This window comes from Stegostoma tigrinum, chromosome 36, assembly GCF_030684315.1.
Source record: "Stegostoma tigrinum isolate sSteTig4 chromosome 36, sSteTig4.hap1, whole genome shotgun sequence".
In the NCBI taxonomy this organism is placed as follows: domain Eukaryota; kingdom Metazoa; phylum Chordata; class Chondrichthyes; order Orectolobiformes; family Stegostomatidae; genus Stegostoma; species Stegostoma tigrinum.
This window is the reverse complement of record NC_081389.1, coordinates 20,618,609-20,637,123: the sequence shown is the minus strand read 5'-3', so window position 1 is coordinate 20,637,123 and position 18,515 is coordinate 20,618,609. Positions and strand designations below refer to the sequence as shown.

The 18,515-nt window shown below is 46.6% G+C and overlaps 1 protein-coding gene across 4 annotated transcripts in view; it reads right to left on the bottom strand.

The window, feature by feature from the left end:
* Window positions 1-18,515, bottom strand: part of LOC125446853 (SH2 domain-containing adapter protein F-like) — a 209,065-nt gene that overhangs the window by 66,805 nt on the left and 123,745 nt on the right. For 2 of the 4 annotated variants that reach the window (XR_007246472.2, XM_048520775.2), the window contains exon 4: window positions 1,050-1,250. The exons of 1 other annotated variant lie outside the window; for it this stretch is intronic. Coding sequence is in view for 2 of the 3 variants with exons in the window: in XM_048520775.2 (XP_048376732.1) it covers window positions 1,050-1,250 (201 nt within the window). In the remaining variant the exon portion in view is untranslated. The remainder of the gene's footprint in view (window positions 1-1,049; window positions 1,251-18,515) is intronic. One more of the 4 variants, XM_048520776.2, reaches the window with a different exon arrangement.

The following is an 18,515-nucleotide window of genomic DNA, read 5'->3' as shown; positions in this document are numbered from 1 at the left end:
TCTAAGTATATGTGTGTGTGTGTGTGTGTGTGTGTGAAGTGTCTGTGTGTGTGTGTGAGAGAGAGAGAGAGACTGTATGAGACTGTGCCTGTGTGAGTGAGTGAATGTGTGTGTTTGTGAGTATGACAGTGTGTGTGTGTGTGAGAGAGAGAGGGAGAGAGAAAGTGTGTGTGTGTGTGAATGTCTAAGTATGAGTGTGTGTGTCTGTGTGTGTGTGTGTGTGTGAGTGTGTGTGTGTGTGAGACAGAGTGAGAGAGAGAGATTGAGTGTGAGAGTATGCCTGTGAGAGTGAGTGAGTGTGTCTCTGTTTGTGTGTGTGTGTGAGCTTGAGAGTGTGCCTGTGTGAGTGAGTGGGTGTGTGTGAGAGTGAGTACGGGTATGAGTGATTGTGTGAGTATGAGAGTGTGTCTGTGTGAGTAAGTGAGTGTGTGTGTGTGTGTGTGTGTGTGTGAGAATATGAGATTGTGCCTGTGTGAGTGTGTTTGTGTGAGTGAGTGTGTGTGTGTGAGAGTGAGTGAGTATGAGTGTGCCTGTGTGAGTGAGTGCGTATATGCATGATTGTGTATGAGGACATGTGTATGAGTGCACTACTTTGTATGTATGAGTGTGAGAGTGCACGCGCATGTGTGTGAGAGAGAGAGAGAGTGAGTGTGAGTATAAGAGTGTGCCTGTGCGTGTGTGGCTGTCTATGGGTGCACATGTCTGTGTTTGGGAGAGTCTGGGAGGCCATGTTTGATGGGGTCGGTGAGGTGAAGAGGGGTCTGTGACCGATTCACAGGGAGGTTGGGGGGGGTGGTGTGGGGGGAGTGCAGTTTCCAGGAAACTGCAGGAGAGCGGGATGGATTGGTTCATATAAAAACCCAGAGCCATCTCTCATTCCGCACACACTGACATCTCCCGAAACAAAGCCGGTGTCTCTCCGTACCCCAAATCCATACAAATCTCACTCATCCCACTGCCACCGTTTGCCCCTCACCCTCGGTCCCCACCAACTCTTCATTTAAAGCAGTTACACTTTAGACCAGAACTGACTGAATTCTTGGACCCACCACTGGTGTCTTCAGACACAGGCAGCTGGTGCTGCTGCTGGGATAGCTGGTGCTGCTGCTGGGATAGCTGGTGCTGCTGCTGGGATAGCTGGTGCTGATGCAGGAGGTGGCAATGAGAAACCCGTTGCTCCCCTTCAGTCCCGCTGTCCAGTTGTCCCACTGGTGGAGGCCAGGGAAGTTCTTTAATTACCTTAATCTCTACTGTAGAGGGAGGCATGGGGGGTGGGGGTGGGGGTGGGGGAAGAGAAGGCAAACAGGAGGGAGAAAAGAGAAACGAGAATAGTCAGGCAAAGATGAGCGGAAAAGTCTCGGAAAATGCTGCAGAGTAAAGCAAGAGAGACAAAACCCGAGGAGGAGAAAGGGTGAGATTAGCGCCTCTTGCTGACCTGGTCAATGGCCTCATCTCAATGCTCCTCACTCCTAGAATGTGTTGGAACTGGTGGGGTAGGGGGCAAGGGTGGGAGGTTGGAGACAGAATTCCTGTCAGCTGCCAGGTTTAATGGGAACACAGAGATACGACTCGACTGCAAAGCTCGGAAAGCTTCTCCAGTGAGCGAGTAGTTTGCCAGCGAGACACATAACCCAGCCCCTTCAGCCCAGCTTTTAATAATCCCGTGACAGTCTTCAAAGAATTGGAAGCTCTCCAGACTTACAGCATAAAAATAGGAACACTTTATAGGTTCGCACTGCAGTCAGGTCAATCAGTTAATCGAAAATTCTGGGGTGGACAGTCTCGGGATAAGGGGCTGAGCATTTATGACTGAGGTGTGGAGCACTTTGTACAGTTCTGGTCACCCTGCTTGAGGAAGGATATTATTGAATTGGAGAGGGCGTGGAAGAGATTGTCCAGGATGTTACTGAGGCTGGAGGGCTCGAATTACAAGGAGAGGCTCAATAAACTGGGACTTCTTCCCCTGGAACGTAGGAAGGGTGATCTTATAGAGATTAATAAAATCAGGAGAGGCGTGGATAAGGTGAATTGTTAAGGTCTTTTCCCAGGGTAACGGAGTTCAAAACTAAAGGGCACAGGTTTAAAGTGAGAAGGAAAAGATTTAAAATAGACCTGAGGGGCTATTTTTTCACACAGAGAGTGGTGCGCGTATGGAACAAGCTGCCAGAGGTAGATGCAGGTACGAAGAAGAACAAAGAACAAGGAAAATTACAGCACAGGAACAGGCCCTTCGGCCCTCCAAGCCTGCGCCGATCCAGATCCTCTATCTAAACCTGTCACTTATTTTCCAAGGATTTCTATCCCCCTGCTCCCTGCCCATTCATGTATCTGTCTACATGCATCTCAAATGATGCTATCGTGCCCACCTCCGCTGGCAACGCCTTCCAGGCACCCACCACCCTCTGTGTAAAGGACTTACCACACATATCTCCATTAAACATTTCCCCTCTCACCTTGAAACTGTGACCCCTCGTAACTGAACCCCCTACTCTGGGAACAGGAACAACATTTAAAAGGCATCTGAATGGGTACATGAGTAGGAAAGGTTTAGAGGGATATGGGCCAAATTCCAGCAAATAGGACGAGTTTAGTTTGGGAAAACTGATTGGCATGGACAGGTTGGACCGAGGAGCCTGTTTCCATGTTGTATGAGTGTAAATGTTTTTACTCAGGGATTGTGAATCTGCGGAATTCTCTAACCTCGAGGATTGTGAAAGCTCTATTGCTCAAGGTATTTATAGTTGGGTTCAACAGATTAGTAGTCCTGGGGCATCTAGAAGAATTGGGGAGTTGGTGGGAGGTTGGAGTTGAAGCTCAGGGCGAATCATGACTGTATTGAATAGGGGAGCAGGCTAAATGAGCTGAATGGTCTATTCCTGCTCCTATTTCTTGCAACATTGTGCTGTCTGCACTGATCTTTCCCACATAACAACAAAACTTCATAGTTGTCCGGGGTGTTCGCATGCTGTGATAAGCTGCAACAGAAATACTCTCGATGGGAAAACATTTCCACACATGCTCCAGGGACCAAGGGGGCAGCGTCCCTCACACTGCCCTCAGGTACCAGGTCAAACTCCAGCTGGAGCAGTGTTTAGCCTCTCTGGTAACTGCTGCTAGATCAGGATCAGGCAAAAAACATTGGATAAAGTCCCCTTTTCAGTGTAAACTAGAGATGGGCAAGAAACGCTGGCCCAGCCAATGACACACACATCTCAGGAAAGAATAAAGAAAACAGGATCAAGCTAGCTGTGATGCCCCCAGAGGCGAACAGTCTGCCAGTAACAATGGTCCACATCTATGTGGTGAGGTGCTAGATACAATTGACTAACCAACCTGGTAGCAATGCAATGGATTTCCTGGAATGTATGAGGGATGAGTTCCTGAACCAATACGTCAAGGAACCGACTAGAAAGCAGGGTGTCTTAGACCGGGTATTGTATGATTAGCAATATTGTGGTGTGAGACCCTTTGGGGAAGAGTGACCATGGTTTGGTAGAATTCTTCACTAAGAAGGACAGTGGTGCAGTGAAATCTGAGATTGGGTCCTGAACTTAAAGAAAGCTAAGTTTGATGGTATGAGGCGTGTATTCACGAGGATAAACTGGCCAAGGATACTTAAGGGGTTGATGGTGGATAGGCAATGGCAGACATTTAAAGAACACATGGATGAACTTTAACAGTTGTACATCCTTGTCTGGCATAAGCACAGAACAGGGAAGATGTCTAATGAGGGAAATCAGGGACAGTGTTAAAGCCAAAGAGGAGGCATATAAATTGGCCAGAAAAAGCAGCAAACCTGAGGACTGGGAGAAATTTAAAATTCAGCAGAGGAGGACAAAAAGTTTAGCTCACAAGGGGAAAATAGAATATGATAGTAAGTTTGCAGAAAACATAAAAACTGACAGCAAAAGCTTCTTTTGATATGTGAAAAGAAGAAGTCTGGAGAAGACAACTGTAGGTCTTAAAATCAGGTGGATTCATAATGGACAACAAAGAGATAGCAAACCAGCTGAACAAATGCTTTTCAGTCTTCACTAAGGGCAACTCAAATAACCTTCCAGAAATGCTAGGGGTTAAGTGTGAAGGAGGAACTAAAGGAAATCTTTATGAGTCAGGAAATGGTATCGGGGATATTGATGGGATTAAAAACCCAGGGTCTGATGATTTGCATCCCAGAGTGCTTAGGGAAGTTTCCCTAGAAATAACGGTATATTGGTGATCACTTCCCAGCATTCTGAGGACTCTGGAAGAATTCCAATGGACTGAAGAATAGCTGGTTCACCCCACTTTTAAAAAAATGATGGAGAGAGAAAACAGGCAAATTACAGGCCAGTTAGCCTGACATCAGTGGTGGGAAAAATGCTGGAGTCAGTTGTTAAGGATGGAAAGTGGTGACAGAATTGGTCCTAAAGAAATGATGTTTGACAAATCTTTTGGAATTTTGTGAGGATGTGACCAGTAGAGTGGACAGGGGTGAATCAGTAGATGTTGTGCATCTGGGCTTTCAGAAGGGTTTCGACAATGTTCCACACTAGAGATTAGTAAGGAAAATTAAAGCTCAGGGTATGGGAGATAGAGAACTGGTTGGCAGGCAGGAAGCAGAGAGTTTGTACAGACAGGTACTTTACAGAGCGGCAGGCAGAGAGGAGCGGGGTGCTGCAGGGCTCAGTGCTGGGACTTACTGTAATGATTTGGGCAAGGGAATTGAATGCAATATTGCCAAATCAGCAGATGACACTAAGCTGAGTGGCAGTGTGCACTGTGAGGAGGAAGCTAAGAGGTTGCAGGGTGACTTCGGCAGACTGACTGAGTGGGCAAGTACTTGGCAAATATAGTATAATGTGATAGATGTGAGGTTATCCACTTTGGTGGCAAAAACAGGAAGGCAGATTATTATTTGAACGGTGGCAGCTTGGGAAAAGGTGAGACCTGGGCACCACGGTGGAACAGTCGCTGAAGCTTGGCATACAGGTGCAGCAGGCGGTGAGGAAAGCTAATGGCATGCTCTCCTTCAGAGTGAGAGGATTTGAGTAAGGATGTCATGCTGCAGTTATACAGGGCCTTGGTGAGGCCACGCTTTGAGTATTGTGTGCAGTTTTGCTTTCCAAGTCTGAAGAAGGACATTCTTGCCATTGAGAGAGTGCAGTGATTCCCAGGATAGCAGGACTGACATCTGAAGAATGACCGGATTGACTGGGCTTGTTTTCACTGGAATTTAGAAGAGTGGGGGGTGTCTCATGGGGCTGGACAGGTTAGATGCGGGAAGAATGCTCCTGATGTTAAGCAAGTCCAGAACTCGGGTTACATGGCCTAAGAATAAGGGGTAAACCATTCAGGACTGAGATGAGGGAGAATTTCTTCACTCAGTGAGTTGTCAACCTGTGAACTCTCTCGCACAGGAAGCTGTTGGGGCCAGTTCATAAAATATTCAAAAGGGAGCTGGACAGGGCCCTTGCAGCTGAAGGGATCAAGGGGTATGGAGAGAAAGCAGGAATGGGAAAATGAGATTGCATGATCATATTGAATGGTGGCATAGGCTCCAGGCCTACTCCTGCACCTATTTTCTTCCTTTCTATTTTTCTAAGATAGTGATCATTCCCAATATGGGCAGAAGGACCTGGATTATGGCTTACACAGAACCAGCGAAACTTGATTCAAGAAACTGCTGGCATTTCTTCTCCCGGGGGATAGTCAGGAATATTAGAGGCTCTTTATTCTGGGAATAGCTGCAGGATTTGTCACTGAGAGCTCTTGAGGTTGCTGAACAACTGCCAATGTTTAGGCTGGTGATGCAGACTTCAGAATAAAATCAGAGTCAGAAAAGGTCACAGTGAGGACCAGAGTTGGAAAAATAGCACAAAGGGACAAGTAGAGACAAAGGGAGAGAGGAACACACTGACTGGGGAGTGAACACAGGGAGATTTACTCTGTTTCTAACCCCATGCTAACCCTATCCGGAGAGTGTTTGATGGGGACAGTGTAGAGGAAGCTTTACTCTGCATCTAACCCTGTGCTGTGCAATGTTTGATGTAGACACTGGATTTAAAAAGGGGGGAAAAATTCTGTTTTTTCTCTCATAAACGGCATCAAATTCTCAGAGAACAGCAGCAGCTGAATTCTAGCTCCAGCAAGGACTGGCTCCTCGACAAACATAAAACCAGGAACAGGTGTGATTTGTTAATGCTGTAATTCTTTGCACATTATTGCCATCCTGGGCAGATTCCCCAAACACTTACAGATGTGGACTCTCACACAATATGTCATAAATCTAACACCGTGATGAGAGAGGAATAAAAAAACATCAAAACTGAGGAGTGTTGGGTGTGGATGTGATAGAGGGACAGAGACAGAGATGGGGAGAGGGAGGGGTGGACAGGCAAGGGGAGAGTGAGAATGAGAGAGATAGTGGGGAGAGAGGGGAGGTAGAAAGGGAGAATGAGAGGAGGAGGGGGAGACAGAGAGATTGAGAAACTGAGAGTGAAAGGGAAGGGGTAAGGGGAGAGAGGGAGAGAGGAAGGAAAGAGAGTCAGGGGAGAGAGAGTGACTGAGAGGGGGAGGGAGAAAGATTTAAGGACTGAGAGGCAGAAGGAAAGAGATTGAGAGAGAGAGATTGAGACTGAGAAGGAGGCAGGGGAGAGAGGGAGGGAGAGGGTGATTGAGAGACTAAGAGGCAGAGATAGAGACAAAGGGAGAGAGGGGGACGATTCACTGCAAACTCCCCTTGAACTAATGTCACGGGGCTGGGTGCTATGAACTGATCGTGGCATCTCAGTCATTTGTTCATGGTGGGTGGGAGTATAACATTTCTGAGCTGCAATAACAGAAGGAGTGCCCGGTGGTATTTTCCAAACGTGCCTAGTGTCTGGAGAAAATAAATCTGAGATGAACAGCATGAGAATGAAGTCTTGAGACATGGATTAGTCCCCGATGGGCAGCTAAGGTTTCAGAGTTTAGTAAATTACAGTTTATTGCACTGCCTTTGCTGTTACTTTCACAAGTGGGTCAATGATCATACAGTACTGAAAGAGGCCATTCAGCCCACAGTAGATGTGCTAGTTTCTATGGAAAAGTTACTCAAATAAGCCCTACACTTTCCCCACCACCGTTCAAAAAATTTTCTTTCACGTACTTATCAAATCAAGTTCTTCCCAAAACTATACTTTCACTACAGTCTCATGTACACCACTCCAGATTTTTAAAAAAAGATTATTTCATGGGATGTGTGAGATGCTGGCCAATTTTTATTGCCTGTCTCTTATTGGCCTTGAAGTCGGTGACTTGCTGGACCATTTCAAATTGGCAGTTAAGAGTCAACCCCATTGTCCGTGGGTCTGGAGTCACATGTAGGCCAGACAGGGTGAGTACGGCAGATTTCCCTCCCTCAGAACATTAGTGCGAGATGAGTTTTTACAACAACTGATGATCATTATCACGGTCAGTTTTAAATTCCAGATTTTATTATCCAATTGAATTTAAATTCCATCAGTGACTACGGTAGGATTTAAAGGTGTGCCCACAGCAATAGCTTGGCCCTCTTGGCGAGCTATGCCAGTGACATTACAAATGACAAAACTGTCTCCTGCTAACTCATCATATCACACTGTTCAGAGATGTTATGGTAACCCCTCAGAGGTAAAAATTGTGATCAGAGATAATGGGAACTGCAGATGCTGGAGAATCCAAGATAACAAAGTGTGAAGCTGGATGAACACAGCAGGCCAAGCAGCATCTCAGGAGCACAAAAGCTGACGTTTCGGGCCTAGACCCTTCATCAGAGAGGGGGATGGGGTGAGGTGATGAAGGGTTTAGGCCCGAAACGTCAGCTTTTGTGCTCCTGAGATGCTGCTTGGCCTGCTGTGTTAATCCAGCTCCACACTTTGTTATCTTGGATTCCCCTCAGAGGTAGATGGGATGTGAATCCTCCTAGCCTAAAGTTGGGGACACTACCACTGCACCTGCGATAGGCTTAGGGGTAAGGTTAGGGTTAAGGTTAGGGTTAGGGTTAGAGCCCTTAATGTTTAAGGATCTAATTTGCACATGGAAGATACAGAATGATTAAGGGGCAGTAGTCCATTGTAAATGCAAGTGACACATTTCGGGTTTTACAAGGTGAAGATCAAACCTCAGATTGAATCTACAACTTTTGGCTTGAGAGACCAAAGTCATTCCCAAAGGGACAGTGCGCCTCAACAGTCTGAAACACATGACACCACCTGATTGTTAACAGTATGAACAAGGAGTAGTGCAGTGGTTGGACACTGAGTCTTTCATGTCAAGGTATTTTCTGGCCCTGCCCTGTTTAAAGATGTTTTTACACTGTTCCAGTGCAGCTGGAACTGGGGCCTCCTAGCCCAGAGGAAGGGACAGTCCCACTATGCCACAAGAGCCTCATACCTCACAAGTTCAAGAACAGACGAACCTGTTCAGGCGAGATTCCTGATTCCTCCAGGACCTGCACAATAAGCTAATAATAAAATGAATGATAGCACTGGAGCTCCCGACAACATCAACACTTTTCCTGAGGCCTTTAGAGGCCTGTGACAGACACCAGGTTAAAGAAAGTATAGTAACACCCTCCAAAATAGACCCTCCCCCACCAAACCCCCAACCTCCTGACCAACACAGGATCAGAACAGATCTTCTCCGCCTGACAAAACCAGCAACAACATTCAACATTTGATGTGGTTGTGTGTTAGTGAATAATGATGTGCGGTTCGTTAGACAGCTCCTCCTCACTGCTACATTATCCTAATGAATTACATTGATAAATAGAACATGCTTCTCAAAGACCCAGGAAGCCTCCCTGAGAAACCTGCTATCATTGTATCAATAAAATGCTTTCTTACCCACACAACAGATTAATTAATTTGGAAATAAGAAGAACTGCCGATGTTGGAGTCACAGATAACACAGTGTGGAGCCGGATGAACACAGTAAGCCAGGCAGCATCAGAGGAGCAGGAAAGCTGACATTTCGGAATGGGCCCTTCTTCGGAAAATTGCAATTAATTTGCCTGGGCATCATTTTGCTGAGAGCTCATGGTCAAGCATAATGGAAATGCATTTTCTGCAGAAGGGTCCAAACCCGAAATGTCAGCTTTCCTGCTCCTCAGCCTGCTGTGTTCATCCAGCTCTACACCTCGTTGTCGTGGATTTCCGCAGTCAGAGGACCGTCTTCTTTTAAAACTCTAGGCAGCTTGTGAACCCTGTGTGTGCAAACTGGAGGCCATTCAGCCCTCAGGCCTCATCTATCAGCTTAACAAGATCATTGCTGATCTGTGCTTCAACTTCTTTTGCCTGCTTTCTTCATCATCCCTCAACAACCTCCTCGAACACAGATCCAGTGTCCCCAAAACTCTCAACTGCCCACAGCCTCAACTGATACCCTGGGCAGATGGTCTCTGACATTGGTAAGGCCTCCTCTGGAGCACTGTATCCAGTTCCGGTCGCCCAGTTATTGGAAAGGTATTATTGAGCTGGAGAGGGTTCAGGAGAGATTTACCAGGATGTTGCCGGGTATGGAAGGTTTGAGTTATAAAGAAAGGCTGGATAAACATAAAAATCATGAGGGGTACAGGAAGAGTTAATGGTAATTGGCTTTTCCCTAGTATGGGGAGTTTCAAGATTAAAGGGCTCATTTTTAAGGTGAGAAGAGATAGATTTAAAAAAACACATGGTAGGCAAATATTTTACACAGAGGGTGGTTTGCACGTGGAATGAACTTCATGAGAAAGTGGCCGATGTGGGTACAACTGCGACATTTAAAAGACATTTGGATAGGTGCATGAATAGGAAAGTTTTGGAGAGAAATGGATAGGACTACTTTAGTTTGGTATGGAGGTGCTAGTGTTGGAGTGGAGTGGGCAGGGTCAGAAGTCACACGACACCAGGTTATAGTCCAACTGGTTTATTTGAATTCACAAGCTTTCATAGCACTGCTCCTTCATCAGGTGAAGTCAGCGCTCCAAAAGCTTATGATTTCAAATAAACCTGTTAGACTATAACCTGATGTTGTATGATTTCTGACCTAGTTTATTTTCGGCCTGGACTGGTTGGACTGTATGGCTCTATGATCCATCCAACAGGGAATTCAGGAGAGGTGGGTTGGGAATGCAGAATTCTCTCCCATGTGGAATAGTCGCAACAAATAACAAAGGTACATCCAAGGGGATGGAGAATGGAACAACAGGATGTGGAGAGAGGAAGACCCAACAGTTTGGATGGACTGATGGGACTTGGAGCCAGCTCTTCTGGGTCAGAGTTAGGAACACTACCACCACACTGCGACATCTTTGCTTGATATAACAGTGAAGATAGTGGAACAAGATACTCAACAATCACCGGCCTTCAGTTCTCTCTGGCCTATTGCCATTGGCAGATCACTGGCTTTTCAATTGTCTCTCTCACCCCCTGATTGGCTGATCATTGACAACGCCCACTGATTTTCACTCTGGCTGTTTGCCATTGGCTGATCACCACACAAACACCACTTTAACCACACCTGACTGACCAGAGAGTTGGTCTCAGTAACCGTTGGTCTAGGGTGGGAAGGGGGGATGGGAGATAAATTGTCCAGATTGAATACTTTTGATCATCCTTCCAGTGGGGGTGGTCAATTGAGCAGAGGTGCAGGGATCCCTACAGTCTAACCATGCAGAGCCACCCCTTCAATCCATGGCATTCAACAATGTATTGACTTATTACTGGCCACAAGTAGAATGATTCAAAGCTCCTGCAGGACCCAGCTTGTGTTATCTGATCTATAAACAGAGTGTAACACTTCAAACACAATCAATGGAAACCCAGTTTCCTCCACACTCCTGATACAATTGTTGTTTTAACTGACAGTGATCAATAGTTGCTAGTTTGGCCCTTTTGGTAGTCACTGATCTCTGGGTCAGGAGGTGACAGGTTTGAAGCCCGTGGCAGAGTTCAGCCCATGGCAAGTCATTTTAGTTCCAAAATTATTTCCCTAAAGAGTCAACACATGGTTTTCCCTATCCCAAAGTCTCTCTCTCTCACACACACAAAGACACATACACACTCTCTCTCTCACACACACACAGACACACATACACACAGACACACACTCTCTCACACACACAGACACATACACACAGACACACACTCTCTCTCACACACACAGACACATACACACTCTCTCTCTCTCTCTCTCACACACACACACACACTCTCTCTCTCACAGACGCATACACATACACACTCTCTGTCTCACACACACAGACACATACGCACTGTCTCTCACACATACACACAGACACACTCTCTCTCTCAGAGACGCATACACACACACTCTCTCTCACACACACACACACACACAGACACATACACATGCATACTCTCTGTCTCACACACACAGACACATACACACGCACACTCTGTCTCACACACACACACACACACACACACATACACACACACACAGAGCTGACAGCTAGCTCACTCCCGAAGGATTCAGTTGTCAAGTGACACTTTTTATTGACATACACAGGTTATTTGGGGGGCTTGGGGAGTGGGATGAAGGGAGTGGCAAACATAATTAGGTTTTGACAGGAGACAGAGAGAGTGAGCTATAAGCAGAGGGGCAGAGGGAACAAAACTAACTCATGGATTCAAGACAGAATCGTAGAATCCCTACAGTATGGAGACAGGCCATTTGTCCCATCAAGTCCACACTGACCCTCCGAGGAGCATCGCAAACAGACCCAACCCACTACTTCTACCCTATCCCTTTAGCACTACACTTCCCATGGCTAACCCATGCTAACGCAGCCTGCAATTCCCTAGGTAATGGGTGATTTAGCATGGCCAATCCACCTAATCAGCAGAGATTCTCCGGCCCATCGAATGCACAGATAAAAACTACTTTGGTCCCACTTTCCTGTAAGAGTCTTTAATGTTATGATATGTCAAGCACTCATCCAAGTACTTCTAAAAGATTTTGAGATTTCTCACGTTAACTATCCTCCCGGGCAGTGCATTCCAGACCCCCCCCCGGACACCCACAGGCCACCAATCGGCAACCCACAGTGAGGGACACTAGGAGTCTGTAAGAAGCAGACAGTCTACACCCACTGCACAAACTGTGGATGCTAGAAATTAGAAACCAAAACAGAAATGGCTGGGAAATCTGTGAAGAGAAATTAGAGTCAATGTTTCGAACTGAGGAAGGGTCACCCGCCCCGAAACTCTGATTTCTCTTCACAGATCCTGCCAGACATGTTCAGCATTTCCAACAATTTCTGTTTCTTGAGTCTACAATGACAATGAGAAAGTTAGCGGTAGAGTGTAAGTAATACACTGTAGCCCTCTTCAAAAGCAATGAACAGTGAAGGCTTGTAACGGCCGAAATGGGAAAATCTTTCACATAGGAGATGCTTCGATTGTGACTGTCTGCCCCAGACAGTCTTAACGTTGTGGTTAAAGAGGGAATTCAAATCTTCACTTAACAAGAGGGACCTTTCTGTGGCCAGTGACAACGTTAACATGTTTAAAGACAAAGCAAATGGAAAACAAGGTCCTGAGAAAATACTGAGAATGGACTGGGCCAGTGACAAGGGGGAAGAACCTGACAATTACAGTGGGGTCATTCACGAGTGCAGATGGGAAGCACATTATTATCTGAAGGGCAGTGAAAAATCTGAAACTCTCTGCCCCCAGAGATTTGCAGTGGAAAAGAGCAGAGAGACGGGGATAAATTAGAGAGCTCAATCAAAGAGTCAGTGCAGGAGCCCTCTGTAATTCAAGGCAGAGCCAAGGGGACAATAATGATTTTCAAATCAATTGATAGTTAAAGTTGGTGAAGGTTTTGAGGGATATTGAACACAGAAGTGGATCTGAATTTCTTTGGCCATGAATGGCTCAGGATGACTGAACAGTTTCTGCTTCCTGTGACTCTTCGACTCATGAGAGTTTCATTGGCTCAGTGTGTTTGGGGGTTTAAAGTGCCAGTCCAGGGGGTCAGTGTTCTGCACTGGGGCCTGTAGCAATCCAGTTTTCAGCTTGGTTTGTCCCGACCAGGAGTTGGAGATTCCGGAATACTTCCACCCAGCCTGTGACACAGCAGTTTACAAGCAGACATAAGTGCTCAGATTGATCTTCTCTCAGACTTCCCTATCACAGGAAGGAAACTCGTGGTACTGCCCCTTAAAAGGTCTGGTGCAGTTCACAGACTAGACCAACATCTCTCATGCAGAGTTCGAAAAGAAAGCAGCCCAATCATCACAAACCTTAGCGCAGGGAAGGCGCAGAGCCAAAACGGCACAAGAGAAGGCTATTCAGCCAATCGTGTTCATACCAGCTCCCTCTATGGGGAAACCCCCTCTGTTCCACTCATGCACTCTATCCCCATGGCACTACATCTATATTTCTGTCAGGTGCCCATCTAATTTCCTTTCTGAATCATTCATCACCTCTGGCTGCAGTCTCTTTGTTGGCAGCGCGCACCAGGAGAGTCAGCACCACTTACTGGGACAGAATAAAATCCTTCCTTATATTCCTCTTGCACCTCTGTCCAAATCATATACATTACCCATTGTCATCATGCCACCAGCTAATGGAAGGGCATCCTTCCTTATCTCTTTGCCTTGAGTTCTGAAGAAGGGTCGCTGGACCCGAAAATATAACTTTGCTTTCTCTCCACAGATGCTGCCAGACTTGCTGAGTATGTACAGCAATTTCTGCTTTTGTCTCAGATCTTCAGCAGTTCTTTGTTTTAGTTCCCTGTCTAACTTAACCAGTTGTCATCTTGCACACCTCTATTTGGCTCCCCACCACCTCCTTTGCTCCAGCGAGAAAAATTCCACTTTCTCCATGAAGCCTTGGAACTAAACGTTCACTGCCGCACCCCCTGCCCCTACTCACTGGAAGCATTTTTAAAGCCTAGTCATGGTTACAATTTGAAGGGGGAATAGTGAAATTGTGCACAGTAAGCTCCCATGAATTAGAGTGCAGAGCAAGGGACTGGGAGGTGAGATTTTCTCTCGTATTCTAGTCAATGTTTTATCAGTAAAACCACAAAAGCTGATTATCTGGTTCAGATCACTATTGCCATGTGAGGGAGCAATCAGAAAAACATACTTCAAAGTGTGAAGCTGGATGAATACTGCAGGCTAAGCAGCATCTTAGGAGCACAAAAGCTGACATTTCGGGCCTAGACCCTTCATCAGAGAGGGCCTAGGCCTGAAACATCAGCTTTTGTGCTCCTGAGATGCTGCTTGACCTGCTGTGTTCATCCAGCCCCACACTTTGTGATCTTGGATTCTCCAGCATCTGCAGTTCCCATTATCACTGAACATACTTCAAAGTCTGCTTGCAGTCAATATCCTTCAACCCTGCTTTTTCTCCATTCCACAGCTAGCATAGGACATGATTATAGTACCAAAGCAAAACCCCCAAAGAACTGAAAATACTAGAAGTCATAAACACAAACAAAAATTACCTGACAAACCCAGTGAGTCTGTTTAGGAGACACATAGAAAACAGGAGCAGGATAGGCCATTCAGCGCTCGAGCATGCACCACCATTCAATATGTTCATGGCTGATCATGCAATCTCAGTATGCCATTCCTGCTTTCTCTCCATTTCCCTTGATCCCTTTAACTGCAAGGGCCATGTCCAGCTCTGTCTAACAAATTGGCCCCAACAGCTTCCTGTGGGACAGAATCCACAGGTTCACAACTCTCTGAGTGAAGAAATTCTTCCTCATCTCAGTCCTGAATGGCTTACCCCTTATTCATAGCTTGTGACCCTTTGTTCTGGACTTCCCCAACATCGGGAACATTCTTCTCCCATCTCGCCCGCCCAGTCCCATCAGGATTTTATATATCTCTATGAGACGACTTCTCATTCTTGTAAATTGCAGCAAATATAAGACCAGTGATCCAGTCTTTCCTCATATGTCAGTCCTTCCATCCCAGGAATCCATCTGTGAACCTTTACTGGATCCCGTCAATAGAAAAAATGTCTTTCTTCAGGCCAGGAGACTAACACTACTCACAATACTCAAGGTGTGGCCTCACCAAGGCTCTGTATAACTACAGAGGGAGGTGATGGTTTAGTGGTTTAATCTGGACAATTCATCCAGAGACCCAAGTAATGTTCCAGGGAACTAGATTCCAATCCCGCCATAGCAGATCGTAAGATTTGAATTCAAAACAAACCTGGAGTTAAGAGCCTGATCATGACCATGAAAATATTGCCAATTGTAGGGGGGAAATCCATCTGCTTCACTGATGCCCCTTTAGAGGAAGGAAATCTACTCTCCTTACTGATCTGGCTCCAGATCCCACAGCAATGTGGTTGACTCTCAACTACATTTAGAAGGGCAATAAGTGTCAGGCCAGCCATGAATGAATAATAAAATAAAAACAGCAGCAGACAGACAGACTTTTGCCTCTATCCTCTGCTAACTGGGAGTCACCCCGTGTAACTGATGACTCAGTGCCAGTTCTATTCTTCTTGTTTGCTCCCTGAGTAAAGACCCTATGTTATGTTGGAGGTTCTACACTCGCTGGGATTCTTGCTGGAGGACCAGAGCCATAACACTAAGCATTTGCTGCTTATGTCCATTAACTCATGGCAACTGTCCACGGTTTTTGCTATTCATCTTCACTCCTCAGACAGAAACCACACATTCAATGTAAAACCGCACCACAGCTTTTAACGAGAAATTGACTTCATACATTTCCAAGCCACACAAGAAAGCGCCTTTGAAGGCTGTGCTCTCAGCTGATCACAGGATGTCCAAACCCTTGAGGAAAGCAACAGCCATAATCCTGGGACATCGATCACCCAGGGTTTGAGAGGGGAAGTTCAAGGAAGTCAACTTTGCTTTGTTTGCATGGCAGACTTTTACCTGACTCCGTGGCACGGTGGCTCAGCGATTAGCACTGCTGCCAGGGACCTTGGTTCAATTCCACCATCGGGCAACTGCCTGTGTCTGTGTGGGTTTCCTCCGGGTGCGCCAGTTTCCTCCCACAGTCCAAAGACATGCAGGTTAGGGTGGATTGGCCATGCTTAAATTACCCATTGTGTCCAGAGATGTGTAGGTTAGGTGCATTAGCCATGGGAAATACAGGGTTACAGGGGAAAGTGGGATGCTCTTTGGAGGGTCGGTGCGGACATATTGGGCCATCCGGGCTGTTTCCACACATCAGGGCTTCTGTAATTTCAAAAAAGCCAGCACTTTGGGAGATTGTATAAGGAAAGCTGGCGAATCAGAGCTAGACATATTGTCGGCGATGCAGGAGGGTCTCAAACAGAGTTTGGCAGAGCAATAAGTGCTGGTGCTGTTGACTTTCTCGGGAAGGAGTTTGGTGATGAGTTTGCTGTTCAAGAAACACAAAGGGTGGCATCAAAGAGGAGGTGATGGCCTCGTGGTCGTATCACTTTGATTTTCAGTTCATACACTTCAGTCACATTAGTCATAAATACAGTCATTGAGATGTACAACATGGAAACAGACCCTTAGGTCCAACTTCTCCAGGCCAACCAGGTATCCTAAGTTAATCTAGTCCCATTTCCTAGCATTTGGCCCATTTCCCTCTAAACCCTTTCAAGTCATGTTCTGAAGACCTGAAGTCAAATTCTGCCACAGCAGATGAAGGATTTAAACCTTGGTTTGGGTAAACCTCATCTGGTTCACTAATGTGCTTTAGGAAAGGAAATCTGACATCTTTACCTGGTCTGGCCTATGTATGGCTGCAGACCCACAGCAATGTGGTTGACTCTTAACTGCCCTCTGGGAATTGGGAATGGACAATAAATGCTGCTTAACCCACATCCTATGAATGAATTACAAAAAAAAAGACATTGAAGCTGGGAGAGAGATAATGGGAACTGCAGATGCTGGAGAATCCAAGATAACAAAGTGTGGAGCTGGATGAACGCAGCAGGCCAAGCAGCGTCTCAGGAGCACAAAAGCTGACATTTAAAGCCTAGACCCTTCATCAGAAAAGGGGGAGGGGGACAGGATTCTGAAATAAATAGGGAGGGGGGGGCGGACTGAAGATGGATAGAGAAGATAGGTGGAGAGGAGTGTATGGGTGGGGAGGTAGGGAGGGGATAGGTCAGTCCGGGGAGGACGGACAGGTCAAGGGGGCGGGATGAGGTTAGTAGGTAGGAAATGGAGGTGTGGCTTGAGGTGGGAGGAGGGGATAGGTGGGAGGAAGAACAGTTTAGGCAGAGGGCGACGAACTGGGCTGGTTTTGGGATGCGGTGGGGGGAAGGGGAGATTTTGAAGCTGATGAAATCAACATTGATACCAATGGGCTGCAGGGTTCCCAAGCGGAATATGAGTTGCTGTTTCTGCAACCTACGGGTGGGTTTGACCTCTTTTGAGAAGAGCTGGTTAATGGGATGTAAAATCAGGAGGATTTTGAAAATATGTTTCCAGTAGCAGAGAGGCCAGTCACCGAGTGAAACAAAGTGAAAGTCACCATCATCCAGAGAACCATGGGGCTGCTCTGTTATTAGAGGGTGGGAAGGGGGGGGGGGGGGGTGGAGAGAGAGAGGGGGTAGAGAGAGAGAAAGAGACAGAGAGCTGGATTTGCAGTCAATTTCAGTGTCACTGTACATTAGGTCAGGGATGAGGTTGAGAAAGCAAGTAGTGCAAAGCAACTGGGAAAGAAATCAGAGAAGCTATCACAGAATTGTTACAACTTAAACTCAACCCATGTACAAGTATCATCACACAATGCCAATCTCCTGCTATCCCTGCGCCCTCCTCCCCCCTCCTCCCCTCCTCCCCCCCCCCCCCCCCCCACCCCGCCCCCCGCCATTAACCTTGCTCCTGTTTCTACCCAAACAATGGGCCCAGGTACTCTTGGATGCCTCCATGATCTGGTGAGCTGCAATCAGGAATGTGTTCCCCAGAAAGTTTCTGGAAGCAGATTCCAGAATAACTTTCTTTCTGGGAAGCATACGAGAAAAAGAAGGAGAATGAGTGGGGGGCGGGGTGTGCAGGCTCCTTCAAAGAGACAGTACAGATCTGATGGGCTGACTGTCCTGCCTCGTTCCCTCAATGTAAAGAGGATCAGTGAAGGGATCGAGTGGGAAAGGAGGGCAAAATATTGAGATCTATACGAAGGGGACTCCATCTGATCCTGTAAACACCAATCCCCAAATGGGAATCAGCGTTTACACCGCAGTCCTGTCCCACAGTGCGGTCAGCAAAGGTGCACACACCTTGTAAAACAACTTTCGTTTTCTCTTTTTGCAAAATGCGTGGCTCGTGCGGGCAGCCCATCATCCCTGAGTGCAGATGTTGGCTCTGACAACCTGTACATATCGGCAAATGCGTCCCTAATGGAGCACAGACAAAACGAGGCAGCTGCTCTCTCAGTCCCAACAATTGCTTGGAAGGGGCCTCGAGCACCACTGGATTCTAAGAATAGTCTTGTCGATCTGCTGTGGTCAATACTGCCTGATTTATTTTGACTTCATTCTTTCATGCCTCAATCTTGTTGTCCTGTCTCATCAGCTCTCAGGTTTCCC